General features: G+C 47.9%; 2 protein-coding genes across 3 annotated transcripts in view; both read right to left on the bottom strand.

Annotated features, from left to right (window-relative positions):
• Positions 1-4,640, bottom strand: part of ssp3 (SCAPER domain-containing protein short spindle 3) — a 113,243-nt gene extending 108,603 nt beyond the window's left edge. For both annotated transcript variants that reach the window (XM_089545386.1, XM_089545387.1), the window contains exons 1-4: positions 4,419-4,640; positions 3,011-3,244; positions 1,326-1,426; positions 3-277 (exon numbers count right to left, since the gene is read on the bottom strand). In XM_089545386.1, the coding sequence (XP_089401512.1) occupies positions 3-277; positions 1,326-1,426; positions 3,011-3,238 (604 nt within the window). In that variant the 5' untranslated portion in view covers positions 3,239-3,244; positions 4,419-4,640. The remainder of the gene's footprint in view (positions 1-2; positions 278-1,325; positions 1,427-3,010; positions 3,245-4,418) is intronic.
• Positions 4,641-9,789: 5,149 nt separating this feature from the next.
• Positions 9,790-20,109, bottom strand: LOC149342879 (uncharacterized). The gene is made up of 7 exons (XM_089542253.1): positions 20,068-20,109; positions 18,950-19,204; positions 16,450-16,693; positions 15,060-15,323; positions 12,391-12,717; positions 10,583-10,674; positions 9,790-9,921 (listed from the first exon to the last, which is right to left on the bottom strand). Exons 1-7 carry the CDS (start codon positions 20,107-20,109, stop codon positions 9,790-9,792), a joined length of 1,356 nt encoding a protein of 451 aa, XP_089398379.1.
• Positions 20,110-20,113: the final 4 nt, after the last annotated feature.

Raw genomic sequence — 20,113 nt, 5'->3', positions numbered from 1 at the left:
ACCTAGTACAACATCACACGATGGCACTGCGGCAGTTCGGGGTGCCGGTACGCAAGTGATGCTACCAATGTCTCTCTGAGCAGGAATTTCTGCACTAGGCACCGGATGTTTCTCCACTAAGTCCGGACATGCTTGGTTGGGATCAGTGGAGCCACACTGGATGGCCACAGAAACCAAGCATGGGGAGCGGCGCCCCGAACGAGCTCCCAGGAAGCTCCTCGGAGTCACTCCTCTTCCCAGCGATGACTTGCGCACTTCCCAGGCCAGGCAGGTCGGTCTGAAAGTTGCAATAATTCAGCGCATGCTACTGCACAGAACTGCCATGAACAAAGGTGTCGATACGGAGGTTAGAGAAGAGACCACACAAAATTCTCGTGGTTGCAAGAGCTACAGCACCTGCTTCCATAGCTCTCTATGAAACGGGTTAAAATTAATACACATGACGATGCAAAATGAAGCAAGTTAAGGTCCCTTGAGAGAGTGCACAGGATAAAAGCACATATACCGAGTACTTCATTTTTCATTTCTGTCTGAAGTAATGCCATGAAAAGGTGGGCAATTCTCAGAATGGTGTGGTGCTTAAATTCAATTTAGTATTACAGTGATTTATTTTATGTGCAAAACAAGCAAAACTAAACAAGCTCACGCAGCTGATGTGCTGCCTAATATTGACCTGCAGAATCACTTGAATATCATTCATTATTAGTTTAGGATAGTGTGGCATGACTTGCCTGTATAATCATGCTTGATGCTCTGCTGACAATATAGCAGCTCGCAAAACATCCCACACTTTTTGGCACATATGATCAGCACTGTGCAAAGTAACAAGGAACAACACCATTGCACCCCGCCGCGGTGGCTCAGTGGTTACGGCGCTCGGCTGCTGACCCGAAAGATGCGGGTTCCATCCCGGCTGCGGTGGTCGAATTTCGATGGAGGCAAAATTCTAGAGGCCCGTGTGCTGTGGATGTCAGTGCACGTTAAAAAACCCCAGGTGGTCGAAATTTCCGGAGCCCTTCACTACGGCATCTCTCATAGCCTCAGTCGCTTTGGGGCGTTAAACCCCAATAAACCAATAAACCAAACCAAACAACACCATTTCAACATTCTTTCTAGCTATCAGCCCCAATGCTCTTTAAAAACACAAAAACATTTATACACGGACTATCTTTGCAGGTGAACAGTGCTAACAGTTTGCATGTGGCCAATGATATAAAAAACAATAATCAGTTCCAACATGAAAAAGAGTCACCATTTGCAAGTGCTGCAGCAATGGTCACATTCCAAATAAAATACAAGGTAGCTATGATAAGGCAAAAACTCACCTGTCTGGGGGCGGTGTATTTTCAAGTTGCTTGCTAAGCTGGATCCAGTTAATCAGTGCTGTAAATTCCTTTCTGTAGTTCTCCAGGATTAGAATAGCCTCCTGAAATAGACATGGATACCACAGAACATTAAAGCATGGTGAAAAAAACTGAAGAATGCATCATGTTAATGCAACGTACCGCATAAGCTGACCAGCTGTCTGTGAAATTATTCAGCATGAAAACAGGAAGAGACTTTTACTAAGATCCAGGTGCAAAACCTAAGTAAGGGCACAAGCTACGTACAGAGAAATAAAACTACTGGAAAACTGAAAAGAAACTAACAATTCCACGGAAGGAAACACTGGAGCTGAAGTACAAACTAATCATGATTACACTGCTAATTTATTATAACGTGACATGGGCAAGGTATGACAAGTAGATTCAGGTGCCCAGCAGGAAATTGAAGGGTGCCTTCACAACTTCACTTAGACTACATGCTTGTTCACTACTTTTAGATAGCGGCTTGCATTTGTACCTAAAGGCGGTAGCAGTACAAACAAGCAAAAAGGAGATAATTTGTTCTTGCCGTGTTCTGTGTTCAGCATTCTCCGTGTAAATGAAAAGCTGCACCGGAAAGTCACATTACATTTGTTTCAGCGGCTGTAGTTAAGGTAAACAAGCTGACGGCTCCACAGTCGGTGTGTTCTTGTTCCGAGAATCAGGCGGCAGATTTGCCAAACGCAGCAGCCACATTCTGATGGAAGCAGCATACAGAAACATCAGTGTAACAGGACTTTACTCTTTCCTTCAAATGATGGCAAGAAATGGCCCACTCTGCAAATGATCCGGGCCACTTCTGGTCAAGTAACACTCTTCACTATGTTGCAAAGGAACAACACTTCAGTTTCAGATTCTTTTTTTTTTATCAGCCAGATGAGGGAATATTTTTTAACCTCCCGTGAGAACTATAAACACGGAACAATCACTGTTAGCATGATGACCAAGGTGACGTCCTCGCCTTGCAGCAGCGCTAGTATCGCAATTCTGCAGCATCAACACTTGACTTCGTACATGCAAGAGGCAGCTCTATTTGAAAAGACGATATCCATTCGTATCATTTTAGTTGATCCTAGACTATTGACAGGTGCCTGTCTGCAACTTCAGTCTTCGCTTTTGCCAGGAAGATTCATTGCTGGGGGAGGTAAGAAAGAGTTAAAGGAATATTGAGGACCCCTCCATCTAGTTTTCATTCTCAGTAAAAACCAATTGCATGGCTCTTTCTGCCTATGCTGATGTTTGTTCAGCAAAAGAAAACAATGACTGGGGAAATATGAATTTATAAATTAAAAATTTCTTTCTCTTCACAGGATTCAAATTTTGTGCTATTAAGACTGAAGAGGACCATATGATCAGTATTTGGAAATGAACGGTAGTATTTTCCAAGCTGAGGGATACACCCACAAAGAACAGTTTTGATGTCACCACAATGACTTGTGAAAACGGCTGGTGACAGCAGTACCTTTATTTTATTTTTATTTTTCTTGTGTACAAAAGCTTTGTTTTCAGAGGAAGTAGCCTCTTTGTCATCAGAACATGATAATTCACTTATACAGACTAATTTAAAACTATCCTCACTTCCCTTTAAGCGCGTAGTCAAACCAGCACGAAGCTATTAGTTTCAGTTCTGAACTCGTGCTCCTTGCCTTGCATTCTAAGGTGCTTTCATCCGTCTCGCATGTGTTGTAGATCTCATCCACAGCCCTGTGGAGGTTCTCAAACAGGTATGCCCAGTAGCGGGCACGTAGGCCTTTGTCAGGGCCCCTTCCAGCAGATGAAGACCGAGCACGCAACTTCGAACTCCCTCGCACCAAGTTTGGTGAAGCCCCCATTGCCAGTGGAATCGGAGGCTTCAGCACCGATGGAGAGGTCATAGATCACTGAAAAAAAAAGAAAGAAAAGTTCACGTGGGTTCCAGCATTCGGTGAGAGAGTGAAAAAAAAAGGAAAGTAGGGATGTTTACCACGCTATGTCTTGCTGGCTACCTTAGACATGGGGAAGGGGATAAAAATAGCAAAAAAAAAGGGGTAAGTCAAGATGAGTTCGTTGCATGAATCGAGTGTGCCCATGGCCAGGAGTCTATTGTGGCCATTATAACCTACGTGTGCCCACAGATACACACTCAAGCCTCTTCCTCCTAAACATTTGAAGGATGCCTTGATAGTAGTCCTAGTTGATGATGGTTGATGCCATGGTACTAGAATGTTAACCTAGAGGTGGGGACATCACAGTGCTGCCTTTAGAGATGTTCATTCATTGTCAGTGATGAGGCAAAGGGAAATTGCAATGAGGCAGTACATAACATTTAAGTGGTGCAGCCCTTCACACATTATAGCCAAACTGTGCATAAAGAAACCAGAGGCTGTTTAGCACATGAACACAAGTGCAACATTCTTTCCCTTCCTCCACTCAACAGTTGTTCCTTATGCCTGCCATGCTACCATGGCCGTCACTGACAGCACTGTTCATATGTTTTGTGCGGACCAAAAAACATGGGAGCCAAAGTTTACTCCGAAGTGGCGGAAAAACTGCGATGCTTTATTCAGCACCATTTAATAGCAGTTCTGCTTTCATTCCTAATAAAACTACAGACAGAACGTTTAGAAAAGCAAGAAGAGTTCCCATTTTCTCCTTCTGACCTCTATCTAAGACGCCACTGAACTGCCCATGCATGAACAAAAATTATTTCAGTCGTGTGACTTTCGAAAGTACCGAGCATTCCATTTTTATTATTATTACTTTTTTTCTTGCGCCCACTTTGAGCCAGGAAACATTTCATTTACGCCGCAAACAAGTGGGAGCACGCTACAACGTTACATTCCGAACTGGCACAGAGTAATAAACTTAAAATGAACTTTGTGAGTTCAATGCCAATAAATTTGGCGGACAGCGCATGTCCAGCCTTTTAGGGTCCTCAGTGCCCACGCACTGTGCATAGCAACAAAAAGCACACACCCTCTTCCAGGGATAGGCTGTAAAACAACCCTGAGTTTTCGGCACTATTTCCGTGCAGTGCATTTTCAAAGAAGTATTTTGCTAGAGCGAAATACTCACACTGAGCGCAGCCTTCAGGCTCGGCGCTCAATTGCACCTGTGGCTGTCCAAGCTGAAGAGTAGTCTGACTGCCGGTTCCTGTAGCTTGGCAGTCAGGAAACGGCTTCGACAGAGTCTTACTAACGAATCGGGCGTATAATAAACTTATCCATCGATGACAACTAACTTTGCAAGGCGCACCCAAACAAGCCGTCAGAGAGTCGTCATTTCAGCTGTGCGCGACGCTGGATGTGGATGCGGATGCGGCTTTGTACTTTTGTGCCATTGTTGTAGCCGCTGGTAGTGATTTGACAACAAAATAAACCTAATTTCAAAAAAAAATACCAGAACAAACGTTTTAACTTTCAAAATGAAGTGATTTTTTTAACCAGTTTATTTGTACGTTGAATTGCGATGACGAAGTTCCTTGCTATTAGTGGTTTCGTTATCGAATGACGCGGCAAATTCAATGTCGGCTAAAGTAGTAGTAGCAGTAGTAGTAGTAGCAGTAGTAGTAGTAGTAGTAGTAGTAGTAGTAGTAGTAGTAGTAGTAGTAGTAGTAGTAGTAGTAGTAGTAGTAGTAGTAGTAGTAGTAGTGAAAACTTTTAAACCAATTGCTGGGCTAGTTGGTGCGTGCTGAATAAAGGAGTTCCACGGCGCTAAAAAAGATGAGCACACAGAAGACAAGGACAGGACGGGCGCTGAACTACGAATTATTTTATTTATTTGGAAACAAGAAACACACTACTAACACAAATAAGAATTTCAGGCAGGATCAAGGACACACTCGCTCGCGAGGATACTCATGAATAAATCGAAACTTCTTTTTCCAAAAGGCTGGGTTCTACTTGCATCAGTGACACCTCGGTGTCCCTTTTTAGTGGTGAAAGTCGCCTGCTAAGTTTGGTTAGATAGGGGTGTTCTAAAGTGTGGTTCATATGCTTGCCGGCTGCGTGAAGGTGTTTGAGGGTGTTTACATGCATCGCCAATTTTAACGCATGCGTAGAAGGTTCTCGTTCTTTTTTTGTTTCGAAGCCTCCAGTTGGAGTTCACCGCCCGTCCTGCCCTTGTCTTCTGTGTGCTCGTCTTTTTTAGCGCTCTGGAACTCTTCCTTTACTCAATGTCGACTCACTGCAGTCGTTTCTCCGCGTGTCTCCGGGCTTGTACGTGACTCCATTTTGGCGTGGATGTCATGCCTGAAAGTTGCTGCTGGCATGGCGACAATTAATAGTTCAATAAATACGCAATTGCCAAGGCCTCCGGGATCGCCGATTTAGGCGTCTCTTCCTGTTTAATGAAATTTCTGTTCGCGCTGTCACCTCTGTACCCAATATGAAGAAGTTCAGAAATTTATTTACATGTCATGACTCAGGAAGTAGTTTGAGGACTGTACTCTACTATCGGCCGTATGTTTTGCTGGAAACCACAGACGCAGTAGCTTTGTTGTCAGGGTGGAACCAGCGGAACACAGACGCAGGACAAGAACGCAGGACAGCGTCTGTGTTCCGCTGGTTCCACCCTGACAACATTATGAACCAACTAGCTTAGCAATTTACGCTCCTGACGCAGTAACTGTGCGGCCGATTTTCTTTGCCGCAACGCCTAAGATGCGTGTGCTATCCCAGGAATCCCAGGAAACCAAACTTGTTACAATTAACTCTACTTGACTCAGCTTAGCCGGACTTGACACGGCTGGCACTATTTTTAAAACTTACATAGACGCATCTCGCAGTTGAAGACTTTTATACATACTCCTCAAACCAGTCTGCAAATCTGTATAACGTATGTGCTATGCCCGCACTTATCATAAATGCAAATTCCTTATCATAAATGTAAAATGCAGACGTGTTGTAAGCCACGTTTTATCGACTTTTCCACAGCAAACATCTTCTGGCAGCCTCAGATGCTTTTCTGAAGGAAAGCTGTGCAGGAGTTTTATAATTGAAAGAAGTTCCGTGTGCTTGAATGGCGCAGGGGTGACAAGACCTGAGTCTCAGTGTGCCCACTTAAAAGCCTCAAGTCGGTAACCGCCCGAGAATCGGAGTGTTTTTTTAAGGCACGGATCGAGCTTCGTGCCGATTGGAAATTGTATAGCTACTGCAAGGTTCCTGCACACACCAGGCACGGGCATGCCTCAATTCTTTCATCGCAGTGACGTACATAGATCATTCTTTGGTGGTTGCGCAATAAATGTCGGCATTTATTGAAGCTCGAAGCTAGAGTTTACTAGAACTATTCTTGCGAGCTCTACTCGTAATAATATATATATAGACACGTATGGTTACTGACGAGCGTAAAGTATTCGATACAGACTCACCGCATGGAAACATATATCTGACAATCCGTGTTTGCGTTTCTCGAAGATACCGTTTTACCCGATCGTCACTCTTATTTAACGAACGTACGAGGAACTGCCAGCACATTCTAGCTGTTCATTGTGCACATCGTTTCTTGTTTTCCGTTTTTATTACGGAGAATTGGAGTAAACAGCTGTGCGACGTCATTACCTCTATTTTCCCAATGGACATCAAAACTCCCACGGACGTCCTACGGACGTTTAGGACGTCCAAGGGACGTCCAAGAGAGTTCTAGTGCCCATTGAGTTCAAATCTGGGACAAAACATACACCCGCCGTGGGGGCTCAGAGGTTAGGGCGCTCCACTACTGAGCCGAAGTTTCCGAGTTCGAACCCGGTAGCGGCGGCCACGTTCCGATGAAGGCGAAATGTAAAGACTCCGGTGTGCTGTGCGATGTCAAGTACGTGCTTCATAGATCCCCAGGTGGTCGAAATTATTCCGGAGACCTCCCCTAGAGCCCCTCTTTCTCTCTTTCTTCTTTCACTCCCACCTTCCTCCCTCTCCTTACGGCGAGGTTCGGGTGTCCACCGAGATGTGAGACAATTACTGCGCCATTTCATTTCCTCAAAAACCTATTTAGCAACTTCCCCCCTGTCATGACCGAGATGCACACCAGCCGGAGACACCTTTAGCATACCGTGTACAGTTTTTACGTTACCGGTACCGGAGTACCGGGAGCCCGCGCGCAGCCAATGCGCATGCGCAAATCACCTTGATGGTGCCAGATGGCGCCACGTACCCGGCAGATACGGGCGCACATGCGGGCGCACCTACAGCATCGGGACCAATCAGCGCGTGCTCACCGGCGGTAGCGGCAATTTCGACAGCTCATTTGACCCCACGATGACACCACCAAAAAAAGGATGACTGGCTGGGAAGTAGCTTGTGGAGTTCTTCCCACGCTCGGCTCGGTGCGAACGACCTTCCCTTTGGTTCCCCGCTAAAAGCGACCGACGATGGACAGAAGACGGGAAGAAGGGAACGGTCTGACAGGAGCCGGCTCGAATCGGAGAGAGCCAGCCGCAGTGGCGGCCCGCGGCGCCAGCACGCCTCATATGTTTTCGATAGACACGTGCTGCTTGAAGTAATGTTGCAGTGCGAAAAAGCTGGGGACTTGCGTTTCCTCCTCGCCAGTTCCTACGCGTGGACTCTGTAACTAGTGCCTCCGCTTGCTGTGCTGCGCCGATGTGTGCCTCATGTTGAACTGGCCACCACCTGGTGAAGGGGCGGAGCCATAGGGTATTTAACCGGTGCCCTAAGTGAGAACGAACGCTCTGTGCCTTGACGACAAGGCTCATCCAGTCGGTCGACCCTATGAACTTTTAATTCTTGACCGTTTGCTCATTTGTACAATATGAAATTAAGTTTATTCAAAGTGTCAGTAAACCTGTTTGTGTTCACGTTCCCAAATGTCAACTTCCATCCATCCTCATCCCTTCTCCGGCCCAACCACGCTACCCTGCATCACAACAACTGGTCATGCTACCCGGCCAGTAGCGCCCCTCTAATTGGTTTATTGCATTTGGTACGTTCATTATGCCGAGGTATAAAATGGTGTATAGCGTACACTACTCATGAATGGCAGTTGACTGCGATGCCATAGCAATTAATACGTCAACTTCATTTGCTGGAACACCCGCATCTTGCGTTACTTTTTGATAAATTCCAGAATGAAACACCAGACGCGGTATGCATGGAAACGCACTGTACGCCAAATGAGGGTTTGTAGGTTGTATTTGGGAGCTCACAAGTATCACAAATTTTCGCATACTAACGGCTTCGTAACTGGAAAGAAGAGCAAACTGCGTGTACAAAATGCCCTGCTTAGACTTCAAATTTTTTGGCTCTTAAGTAAGCACTAAGGTTCTGGCTCCTGCTTTTCTTGTTTCTGAAAATCTGCCACCTCAATGAAAGTTGCGAGCAAGGATGCTCAAGGAGAATTACAAAGAATTTCCCGGGCTTATCAAAAATTTATTGGAAAGATGTAACTGTGAAAACAGCTGCCTCAGAAATGGTAGAACAAATTGGAGGGGACACTTAGGAATGACGCGATAGCGTATTCAGTTAATTCCCATATAGAAGGTCATTTTCCGCTTTACGTGCCTAGATCCCTGGGAGTCCTCATACCCCTCCTGGCGTAGTGGTGCAGCGGTTGAGCCATAGCATAGAGTTAATATAACCAACTCCATAGTTATTTCCTTCCTCCATTGGTTGAGCGATGCGTCACTGCTCAGCGATGGTAGGTGCTGCCACCGGTGAGGCTTTTGCGACGCAGGTTGCTCTTCCCGAGCGACCAATAATTAATTTAGCTGCCACCTGCCACAATGGGCAGTTTGCTCACTATCCGGTGGCCAGGCTGTGATGACGCTGCAAGGTCATGTGACTTAGGTTCACATCCCCCCCCCCCCGCCCCCCCCCCCCCCCCGCCTCCTTGGTTGTTTTCTGGGCACCATGCACCTGCCACAGTCATACTCGTGATTTTTCGCTCAAAGCCGACGCCGACACCGGATTTTCTGGACAACGAGGACTTTAACGCTATCGCGTCGGAAATGCAGCAGACGATGGCAACTTTGCCCGCGGAAATGTAGAACTCGTGGGATTGGACGACATGTTATAGACAGCTTAGATAAGCTGAGTTTTCGGGAGCTGAAAAAAAAAATAACAGATGATCAATTTGATTCATGCCGCGGTTCACGCGTTAGTATTAGAGTCCGCCTGGCTTTTTCATCCTGTGCTCAGCTCCAGTTGCGAAGGAACGTCGTGCAGATATTTCTTTTCTACGCACCTACTGCAGCGCTCCTTTCAAACGTAAACGGTTAGGTTACGTCCACGGGAGGCAGCATGGTACTCAGATTTGAAGGTATACGAGAGCAACAGTAGCTTGGTTATAGAGTCGTATAGTTCACATAATTTCCAACAGGTGGGTAGTGACGTCCTCCTCCGATAGTATACTATATCTCTGACGGCGGGAGAAACGATGCGAAGTCGTTTATTACAGCCGCGCGGCTCCGGTGGACATAGTCGCTGGGACATCGTCACTCGAAATCCCCGCGTGAGTGTCTTCTCAGCACGATGGGCGGCAGCTGTGGCGGCCTGTGGTATGTGGGGTTCCTTCGCGGCAGCTGCGGCAGCGCGGCCTGTCTGTTCAGGTTGGGCGATGGCAGCTCCTGCGCGCAAAGGACAGACGCATAGCGCTTAACTTCATGCTCGCTCTCTGATTCATGCAATGAAAAGAGTGCTTGAAGTAAAAAAAGACGAAAGCCGCAAGGGAGGAGTAAATTGCCTGTTTTCGTCCGTCCAGAAATTGGTGATCCGAACGCTGTACAGAGCTGCAATAGCAGCAGTTTACTCCGCACGAAGTGCAAATGAGTTAAATGCAGCGTTTTACTGCTCCAGTAGGGAGTAAAACGGCCTACGCACTCCCCCTTTGGATAAAAGATGTAGATGATGGTTCTGTTGTCTCCACTTGTACATATAACATACAGAACTGCCCTCAGCTTTTAAAAAATTTTTACAGTCGCCGATTTTGCTCAGAGTTAGTAATGATATATTTTTTCGCGTGTGTTAGAAAGCAGAAGAAAGTGAGAAATACCCCAGCTAACGCATTTAGCGTAGGCATGCGCCTTGGAAAATTCAGCGCAGCAAAGAGACGAGTACAAAGGAAGAAGACACAGACGAGTACTGCGTCTTCTTCCTTTGTATACTCGTCTTTTTGTTGCGCTGGATTTTCCAAGGTGCATCCTTTCCAACTCGCCCAGCTCAGAAGGCATGCACTTGGGTGCTTGATCGAGTGCCAGCAGGGCTATTTGGTACTCGGCCGGTACTCACCCTGCGTAACACTGTGTTCGCCAGGATGAGCACAATGGAGACGATCGCGGACACCGCTGGTATGGCCACAAACACGAACACCGGAATGAAGCCTGGGAGGACGAACGGGTTGCGCTATAGGGTATACGCGACCATTTCAGCTCGGTGCATTTCCGAATCACCTTATTTTGTTTACCACTTAAAGTCAGGTGCCTTGCACGTGAGTGAAAATAAACAAACAGTGGTCATGGCAACGGTATACCTTTATAACGGCAGCGCCATTTTCTGACTACTCCTGGTATTCTACAACTTTCTTTACGTACCTCAAGAGGGATAAATAATATACCTCAACACTGAGCGCCAGTTGAACATTCACACCTCGATACCGGTTGCGCTACAACCTCATTTATATTCACCGAGGTGGAACCTACAGCGGCCACCAGCCAATGAGGACCACTATCCAGTCTACGCACTGCCTTCCTGCGCATCGTGTATCGAGAAGCCGAGCACTGTCGAGCATAAAATGCAATGAAAACCGTGGATTGCGAGAGAGGTCGTGACTGGCACTTTTTCTCGTGTGTAGTCTCTAACGCCCAATCACGCCTCAGAGCTTCTTCAGTGCCAGCTATCAGACTGAGTAAAAAACTGCGATGTATACTATATATAGAGGAAGGAGAGTCGGCAGCGGCAAAATTGAGCTGTATACTCCAGGCGTAAGACTAGAAACTTCGTGGTAAAATCGAAAATCGCGGCCAGATGAACGCAGCGTGGAGTGGGAAGCAACTGCACATAGCTGCCCCCCTTAGCTGTTCCAGCACCGTAGATGTAACTGCCGCCTGATAAACGTGTGGTAACGGATGAACAGTGTGCTCGCAAAGTCGAACAGCAGAGCGAAAGCTGCCGTGGGGACAGCCTTTCGCTGAACTGCTGGCGTTAAGCAGTAGTTTAGCCGATGTAGATTTTTGTTACTTTATTTTATAAGGTCATATTTCTGGCAAATGTTCGTGCGGGCCAACTGTGAATTTGAACTTCACGAGGCTGCGACTTGTCACGCTGTAATTGTACTGTCATTTGTGAGTCAGCTCCGTTCTTCCCGTATTCCGTAAATTAAGTGATACAGAGGAACCTCGTTCATTCGAACTCGCTTAATGCGAACTTCCAGTTTATTCGGACTGACGCTCTGGTTTCGTTGTATGCTAAGGACGCGGCTTCCCCTCATTCGGACTTCGCATAATTCGAATTAATCTTTGGTCCTCTTCAATTTCCACCTATTGAGACATAAGGCATTCGCGTACATAACGTGGCAGTGAGTGATGTGAATATAGTCCTTACTGCATATGTTCACGTATCCTCATTTGACTAGAATTGATTTAATTTGATGTATATGTGATGAATGTGAACATATTTGATGGATGTCTGTTTTATTGGGTTTGTAATATATACAGGAGACTCTGACACCAACCAATGATTGGAAACGAGATCCTAACGTTTCGGGACCAACTCAGTCCCTTCTTCAGGGGCGATCAAATGGTCACCACGCAGGAGGCAGCAGACCTCTCTCCTCCATGGTCGGAGCTGGCCTCTGTCACGTGACCACTATAGCTGGCCTCTTCCACATGCGACCACGGGGGAGAAGCTATCGGCCCTATGTATATGTCATGTCAGCAGCAGTTGCCTGTCGGTAGGCGTATTCGCGCGGCTAAGACATTAGTGAGGAAGCCTCCGTCCTGCCAAGTCTCGCAAACATTGTGCGGTGTCACGAGCAGACCAAAGTTTAGGATTAACACCGCTTAAGCCTATATATATTCACGCACGACGAGTTCCCTTACTGGGGTTGATGAGGACGATGGGCTGTGAGCGGAGCGGGCGGCTGAAGAGGCGCTCCGTCTTGTTGGAGTCCAGCCACCGGTAGGCGCGCATGCTGAACACGTACTTGGTGAAGGCCTGCAGGTGGCGCAGTGCCGCCGACGAGCCGCTCACGTCCATCGAGCAGTTCTCGTTGGGCGGAGGCTGCGGCTCATCCTCCCCGTCTTCGCTGCCGCCCCTGCACCAGCTGACTACGTAGCCGTCGCTCGTGTCGTCCTGGGGCCACCAGTAGAGCCATATCTCGGACCAGCTCTTCACGACGCCCGTCGAGAAGCAGGGCCGGTCGGGCGCTGTGGGCGTACAGCCGTAATATCAGTATCTAGATGATCGCCGTTTCATTTCCATTCAACACAAAAGTAATGACGCAGGACAAAAACCAAGCAGTTATCTAAGCTCGCGTGCTTTGTTTAGCCTTCTAGAAAAATTAAACTGCGTTAGTGTACTTTGATCCAAGTAAGGTAAGCTTGAAGTGATCATCTGTAAATCGCATAATACTCTACGTTGTAACTGTTTCAGTAGCGAAGAGGGAAGACCGGTACCTGCTGACACAACTGCAAGAGACAATACAATCGGCACAAAGGTTAAATGAGACATCAAATGACCGGCCTCCAAACGCTCTTCTTGGCCCATTCCGTATTGTGTTTTCTCCAATCGATCACCATTCTTTGTTCGTTGCGTCGGGATATACGCGTACATGTTGCGTCGCTGGAAATGCCACCGTTGGGCGGATTTTTTGTGCCAAAGTAACTATTCTCGGAATCGATATACGCGTGATGCTGAGAGGACAAATTCGTCATTTCGAATAAACCGCAAGTTCGAAATAAGCGAGTTGGAGTTAACGAGATTAGAATGTAGTCAATTTCTGGCAACGCCACTTGACCTAAAAAAGGCAAATTTGTTCTGATTCTTCCTGAGCCATGCACGACGAGGCTGGAAGCTTGCCTGTCGAGTTCATTTGCCAAAATCATCACCGCAATATACGTAGCTTCAATGCGGCCGCAAGTATCTCTCCATCAATGAACTCGGCAATGACATTAACACTCTATTCATTGTCGACCGATGTTGCCGTGGCCTAACATCAGCTTTACCGCAACGGAAGCCATATGCCCTCTTACTGTTACAACGCCGCCACACGACTTCAGACTTTGCTCAACCCAATTGCGTAGCAAAAGCGCCAGGAATTCCGCTCTCTCTGCACTGTGCACCTCGATCGCTTCCGCACGTGCATACACTTCTCCATTAGCCCTTACTGCTTTACAGAAAAGCATGCTTGCTGCACATCGTTTCTGATAATATATGTACAGTGCTGAAGATAAAAGAAGACCCGAATTATATTCGATAACGCAGGGCAAGCGGTATAGCTCTGCATAATATGTACTTTATATATCATATTGTAACACACACTGTACACTTACTGTACACTGTACATATTGCACTGTACACTTTGAGCAATAAATTTTCTATTCTTAGCCGGTGCATGCTACACGCGAGTTTTCGCGATTTCCGTGATGTCGCAATATGCGATCTGTGAAGCTCGGTCATTCATATCTTCTTGTTTTAGAGGAAACAATAGCGCCAAACCATGCACACCACAAGAAAGGAACGACGACGAGACACAAGCGCCTATGTCTCGTCCTCGTTCCTTTCTTGTGGTGTGCATGGTTTGGCGCTATTTGTTCTCTAGTTCAAGCATGCACCAACTAGCCCAAAAAGAGGTGTTAATTCAGTATCTTCTTGTGTTGCATTGACCAGATAACGTGTGATAAGTTTGTGAACATTGCGATTTGACAACGATATAATTAAATGTTTACGCAAAAATTATGGCAGCCAAAATTCATGGAAGTACTGAGGACAGATAACTCTCGTGTAATGAAAATTACACAAGAAGTTCTTATGTATCGAAAAAAACAAAAACAAGGATGCACAAGCGAGGATCGCTGCGCTGTTTAACACGCCCAAATGATGATGATGATTACCTTTTATGGCACAAGGGCATCTGTAGACAAAGAGCGCCGTGGCACAATGTGTTTAACACATCCAAATATACAGTCGCCGACACACTAACACTAATACTGCCTTCATTTATCCAATAGACGGAGGTTCGGATTACTAGTGCTTATCCAGTGACGTCCATAAGGGGCGGATTATAGATGATTCTCGGAGAAGGCGGTCTGGGAGGGTAAGGCGGTCCTATTCATTTCTTTCACTTTCTTCGTGAAAAAAAAATGTAGTTATTAATGGTTATTCCACCAGAAATATTTAGTTCCCCCCCCCCCCCCCCCTCCCTCCTGCTTCTCTTTAAATCCTTCCCTGGCGTCCATCCATCTGCACTTGCTTTCTGTAGTTTCTCTAAGGGCCGTCAGAAGAGGGTTATGAATGTTAGTATGTAGTGCCTATATCACTGCACACCTCTGTCATTACATTCAGGCGGCTTTTTAGAAGCATCAGGAGGCGTAGCGCTTAGCGCCAGACAGCCATGAAGTGGCCTGCGCGGTTGTGTCTATGGGCACACACGACCCCGAATTCGGAGGATATATGCCAAGGAGTTACCGCTACAACAAACGCAACCTGGTAAAAAAGCCAATGACTGAGCTTCATCCAGGTGCCGAACTTCTATAGCGTGTAAGCGCACCGAGTCTCTTGCTGCGGAAGTTCTTCTGGTAGAGCGTGGTGCCGTCCTGGCGGCGCAGGTAGATGGCGACGCGGAATCTCCACAGGTCGGTGGGCACCAGGAACTGCCCGCTGTCGCCGCTCACGTGCTCTTCGAAGCACTCCATGTAGCAGTTGCCCTCCGAGGCGCACACCTTGGCCGTGAACGTGAGGCCGACGGCCCGATCCGCGCGCCACCGCACGCCCACCGCGAAGTCCGACTGGGCAAGCGGCTCGAACTTAAGCACTGCGATAAGAAAGAAAAACACCAGTGCTTATTCTTTCTGGGTAAGAAGTAGGAGTCAGTGAGAGCTGTTTGTCGCTGCTTCTGTTGTTGGTGTTGCTTTTCTCTGGCCGGAACGAGAGGCTAACAGCGCGACCGTTGTGTCATGTGACTGCACGTTCTAGTTCTGCAGAAATACTCTCCCTCCAAATGTGACGTCACTCATGCGTAACGTGACACGTGATGTCACACATCACGCGACCTGATGGCGCGACTCTGATTAAATGTTAAAATGTCACAGAAACAGCTCTCACTAAACGTGACGGGACGCTCACGAAACGCGGCATCAGTTTTAGCGCCAGCTGTTAAATGTGTAATACTAAATGGCCCGTGTACTGTGCGATATCAGTGCACGTTAAAGAACCCCAGGTGGTCGAAATTTCCGGAGCCCTCCACTACGGCGTCTCTCATAGCCTCAGTCACTTTGGGACGTTAAAAACCCCATAAACCATAAACTAAATGGGTAGTGATCAGGGCTGGGCACGACACTTAAAGAAAGTATCTTCGGTACCGATACCCGATACCCTAAAAAATAGTATTTCCGATACCTATGCAAGATACAGAACTGAAATTGATTTTCGATACAGACACTTGATCCTGTATTGTCGATACATTGAAAAATCACTGCAATCGCCAATATTTTTAGAGCTGGTAATGTGATTTTCCAATTTTTCCGTGCTTTCAACGATGGTCCCACATGCTTCCTTTCCTGGACCCTTCTAACGGTACAGCACATTCAATTAATCTTGAGCCGCCGCGGTGGCTCAGTGGTTATGGTGCTCGGCTGCTGACCCGAAAGACGCGGGTTCGATCCCGGCCGCGGCGGTTTGAATTTCTGTGGAGGAGAATTTCTAGAGGCCTGTGTACTGTGCGATGTCAGTGCACGTTAAAGAACCCCTGGTGGTCGAAATTTCCGGAGCCCTCCACTACGGCGTCTCTCATAGCCTTAGTCGCTTTGGGACGTTAAACCCCATGAACCAAACCAAACCGATTAATCTTGATTACCTTCCGTGAAGATTAAGGAAATTCGATTCTGGAAGTTACATGTTCCGTCTGGCTGGAATAAACATCAACAGGTTCGCGCACTCACGAGGGTCTCTGGTCCAGAGCGACGTGCAGAAGCTCCTGTTGCTGAAACCCCCCACACAGCGTCGGCACACGTCCACTCCGCAGAAGGTCAGGTTCGTGTTGCCCGGAAAGTCGCCCAACACGTCCGCCGTCGTGTTGTCCATCAGCCGGCATCGAATAGGGGCGGCCAAGGGGGGCGAGCCCGGTGCCGGCAGCGCCGGAAGCCGCGCGGGTATCACGAAGGCGCCGCGCTCCTGCGGGAGATCCTGCGTCATGTAAGGCGGAGTCGGCAGTAATAGCTCCCGGACTTTTAATACGTTTCCGAGGTGAAGAATTGACAATGATATCACTGTATAACCCCCCCGCAAACCAAAAACCTCTGAGAGACGTCTAGCTAGACGTCTAGCTAGACGTCTCTCAGAGGTTTTTGGTTTGCTGGGCCCATACCAACTCTTCTGTACTCCACACCCCCGCTGACGAACCACACTGACTCCCTGTTATTTCTGCGATAGAATTTCAAGAAATGCGTAATGCATAAGCTTGCACGTGGTGAGCGACGGTCCGCTTAAAGGGACTCTGGAAAGGGGCTCACAGTAATGTTGCGGTATGCCTAGGATGTTAAAGGACGCCACTTCACAAATATCCTCCAGCAAGAATTTTTTGGTTTGGTTTATGGTTAAAGGTGGTTTAACGTGCCAAAGCTACTCAGGCTATGAGAGACACCGTAGTGAAGGTCTCCGGATAATTTCGACCACCCCAGGTTCTTTAACGTGCACTGACATCGCACAGTACACGGGCTTCTAGAATTTCGCCTCCATCGAAATTCGACCGCCGTGGACGGGATCGAACCCGCGTCTTTCGGGTCAGCAGCAGTGCCATAACCACTGAGCCATTGCGGCGGCCATACTCGCCGAATTCATACTCGCATTTCTTGCAGTGGTCCGCCAGATGTCCGCCCGCATTACCATTCACACACCGTCCGTGTTCCGCTAAACGTTCATTTACGCTTCTACCAGTCTGCCCTATGTAAGAACTAGCACAAAGAAGCAGAATCTCGTACACAACTACCGTAGTACATTTCATGGATTGCATCGCATGCTTGATTCCGCATTCTTCACGCTCTTTTGACACGGTCATCACGCGTTTCGTGGAAGGTGGATTATCTGTAGCTAAAGTTTGAATCTCCGCGTTTTCCCGCCCTTCTCTCTCTCTCTCTCGTCATTTCTGCACACTGAAATGTGAACAGCTCCTCTGGCCCCACCCACTCGGCCCCTCCGCAGGCTTCCAACGCGCGCGCCCCGGGGAGCGGAGCTTTCGGCAATGGTAAAGCGCATCCGCCTCTACCGTACGGCTGTGGGTAGCTGCGTGACGTCAGCAAGAGTTGGCACGGCGAACCAATGATAGCCTTCCGCTGCTAAGGTAACGAGCGCTGCATGGCGCGTTGCGCGTGGATTCGGGCGAGAAGAGCCGACCGCTTCGCCACCGTCTACCACGGGGACGTTACTGTGCCGACGCGCGCAGGTGCCGCCGTGCCCTGGCCTTGCTCAGCGACGCCTTCTGCCTTGCCCTCGCGCCGGACTCTCCTGCCCTGTGCCCAGCCACGACCCCGACCCGCTTCTTCTCCCCTATTCTATTAATCCCCTTCCCAGCAAAGCCCGGTTGCGGTGACCCCCCCGTGGAGGCAATTACCAGGCTGAGCTCTCCCCCATTTATCCCCCCCTTTCCCCAGCGCACTACCGCGGCAATCAATAATCACTATTATTATTATTATTATTATTCGGGCGAAAGCCCGGCACCGCTGGCCATTCCGAGGCGTACAAGCGAGAAATTTTAAAAATATATTGTAAATTATCGGCTCGCTTTTGAGGTCTCGTACGCGGCACGAACGCTCGGTGGCCTACATTGCACAATTCAAGCGTGTTATAGCCAACCTCAAAACCCTTTTCAGGGTTAAGTAGCAGATGAACACCTAGAGAAGGGAATCGCAGCCTCATAGGCAGAGAGTAAGTTTGGGAGATTAAATTAGGGATTTGCTGATGCAGTGTCCCAGGAGAATAACAACTAGTCAGACTGTTTTATGGAACAATTACCATTTGTTTCCAGCTCGTATCAAATGGTTTCAAAGGTATAAATTAGGTATAGTTCCATAAACCGGTTTGACCGGTTGGAACCAGTTAGGAGCGTCTAGTTGGGGCGGCTGCGTTGCAGTACGACAGGGCTAATTGGAGATTAATGGAAGAAGCTTTTGTTCTACACTGAGCTTAGCCTGGTTAATGATGATGATCCTCTGTCGCTAAAATGGCGCAACACTTCAGAAATATTAGCTTGAGCTGGAACCGCCCACTGAGATGCCAGTGTTAAAAAGTTCTTATCACGTAGAACTGATTCCTGGATATCATGGTGCCACTGCACTGACCAACAACGTACGAAAAGGAAGATGCAAGGCCTGGATCAGCAGGTCACGAAGCGTTTGAGCTGCGACTAGTTGAAAAGGCGGCTAGCTACATACTCAGCACAGCAACACTTGCCTGCGCCAGATGGCCATTGCTGAAGCACCCGGCGAACGAGTCTCGCACGTGGCACAGCGCACCCCAGCGTCCGGCGCTGCAGTTGAAGGCGCCGAAGTGGCGACTCATCGTGGCGGACGGGCCGTAGCAGAGGCAGAATCTGTCGGCCTTCGGGTTACTGCGCCGCTTCCAGAGGTACAAGATCGACTTATTCATGAACAGGAATTCGTGGACTTCGAAAAGGTTCGAAGAAGTCCCCGGTCCTGGTAACTGCGAGGGAGAGAGGGTTGCAGGCATACGTCAGGAGGGGGCTAAAAAAGAAAGACAATAAGGAAGCGGGTAATATATTGCCGGCAGCCGACATAATCGCCCGCAAAACAGAATGGCGGCATTGTCGTCTTATTGCATGTCTTATTGGCTCGCCGTAGTCACGTGACGTGCACAGTTCCTTCTCGAGAAGGAACTTTTATTGCATTATTTGTAAATGTAAAAAGAAAACAGAACAAATCAATATTTGTTTCAGTGTGTCGTCTTTAGGTACAATTCTGAGATTCATTGGGTTATGTTTGATTGCCGGCTGCCGGGAGCTTCTTATTCAGGGTATTCTAGCAGCAAGACAGCTGGAAAAAGAATGCCGGCAGTGTTTCATCGGCTGCTAGCCATGATGTGACCTGGGTCAGTCAATGGGGCCAAATTGCCGGCAAAGTTCCCTTCGGGATATTTTGCATGCCGACCCGCGCTCTTCGCGGTAGTACTGCTCGTACTCCGCGAGGACAATAAGAGCTCAAACGTTGCACCATTAGTGCGCCGGCACTTCGCAACGCTACACTCTGAGCGCCTGTACAAGGCTAACTGTTCGTCAAAGGTTCTTGCAGCCTTTAACTGACACTGTCTACGCATTTCCTATCAAGCAACAACGCAGAAAAGCGGCCTAAAAACGATCTTCACTAAATTTGACACGAATATTGGCTGTGATAGCGAGAGCAAGCACCGCACTTTAGAGCTGAAAAGAAAGCCTACAGCTCCACATCTATACTGTTAAGAGAGGGACTGTCATATGCATGCGGACATATATATGGTGTCCTGCATGTTTGGTTGCTTGTGCAAGCACACTCGCTACCCCGGGTACTCACTGAGGAAAGGTAAAGAAGCAAAGTGGTCAGGCCGGTGCGCATCTTA

The sequence above is a fragment of the Amblyomma mixtum genome, chromosome 5 (assembly GCF_055824585.1).
Source record: "Amblyomma mixtum isolate Tamu chromosome 5, ASM5582458v1, whole genome shotgun sequence".
NCBI lineage: Eukaryota > Metazoa > Arthropoda > Arachnida > Ixodida > Ixodidae > Amblyomma > Amblyomma mixtum.
Note: the sequence above shows the minus strand (reverse complement) of the source record. Positions and strands in the feature narration are given on the sequence as shown.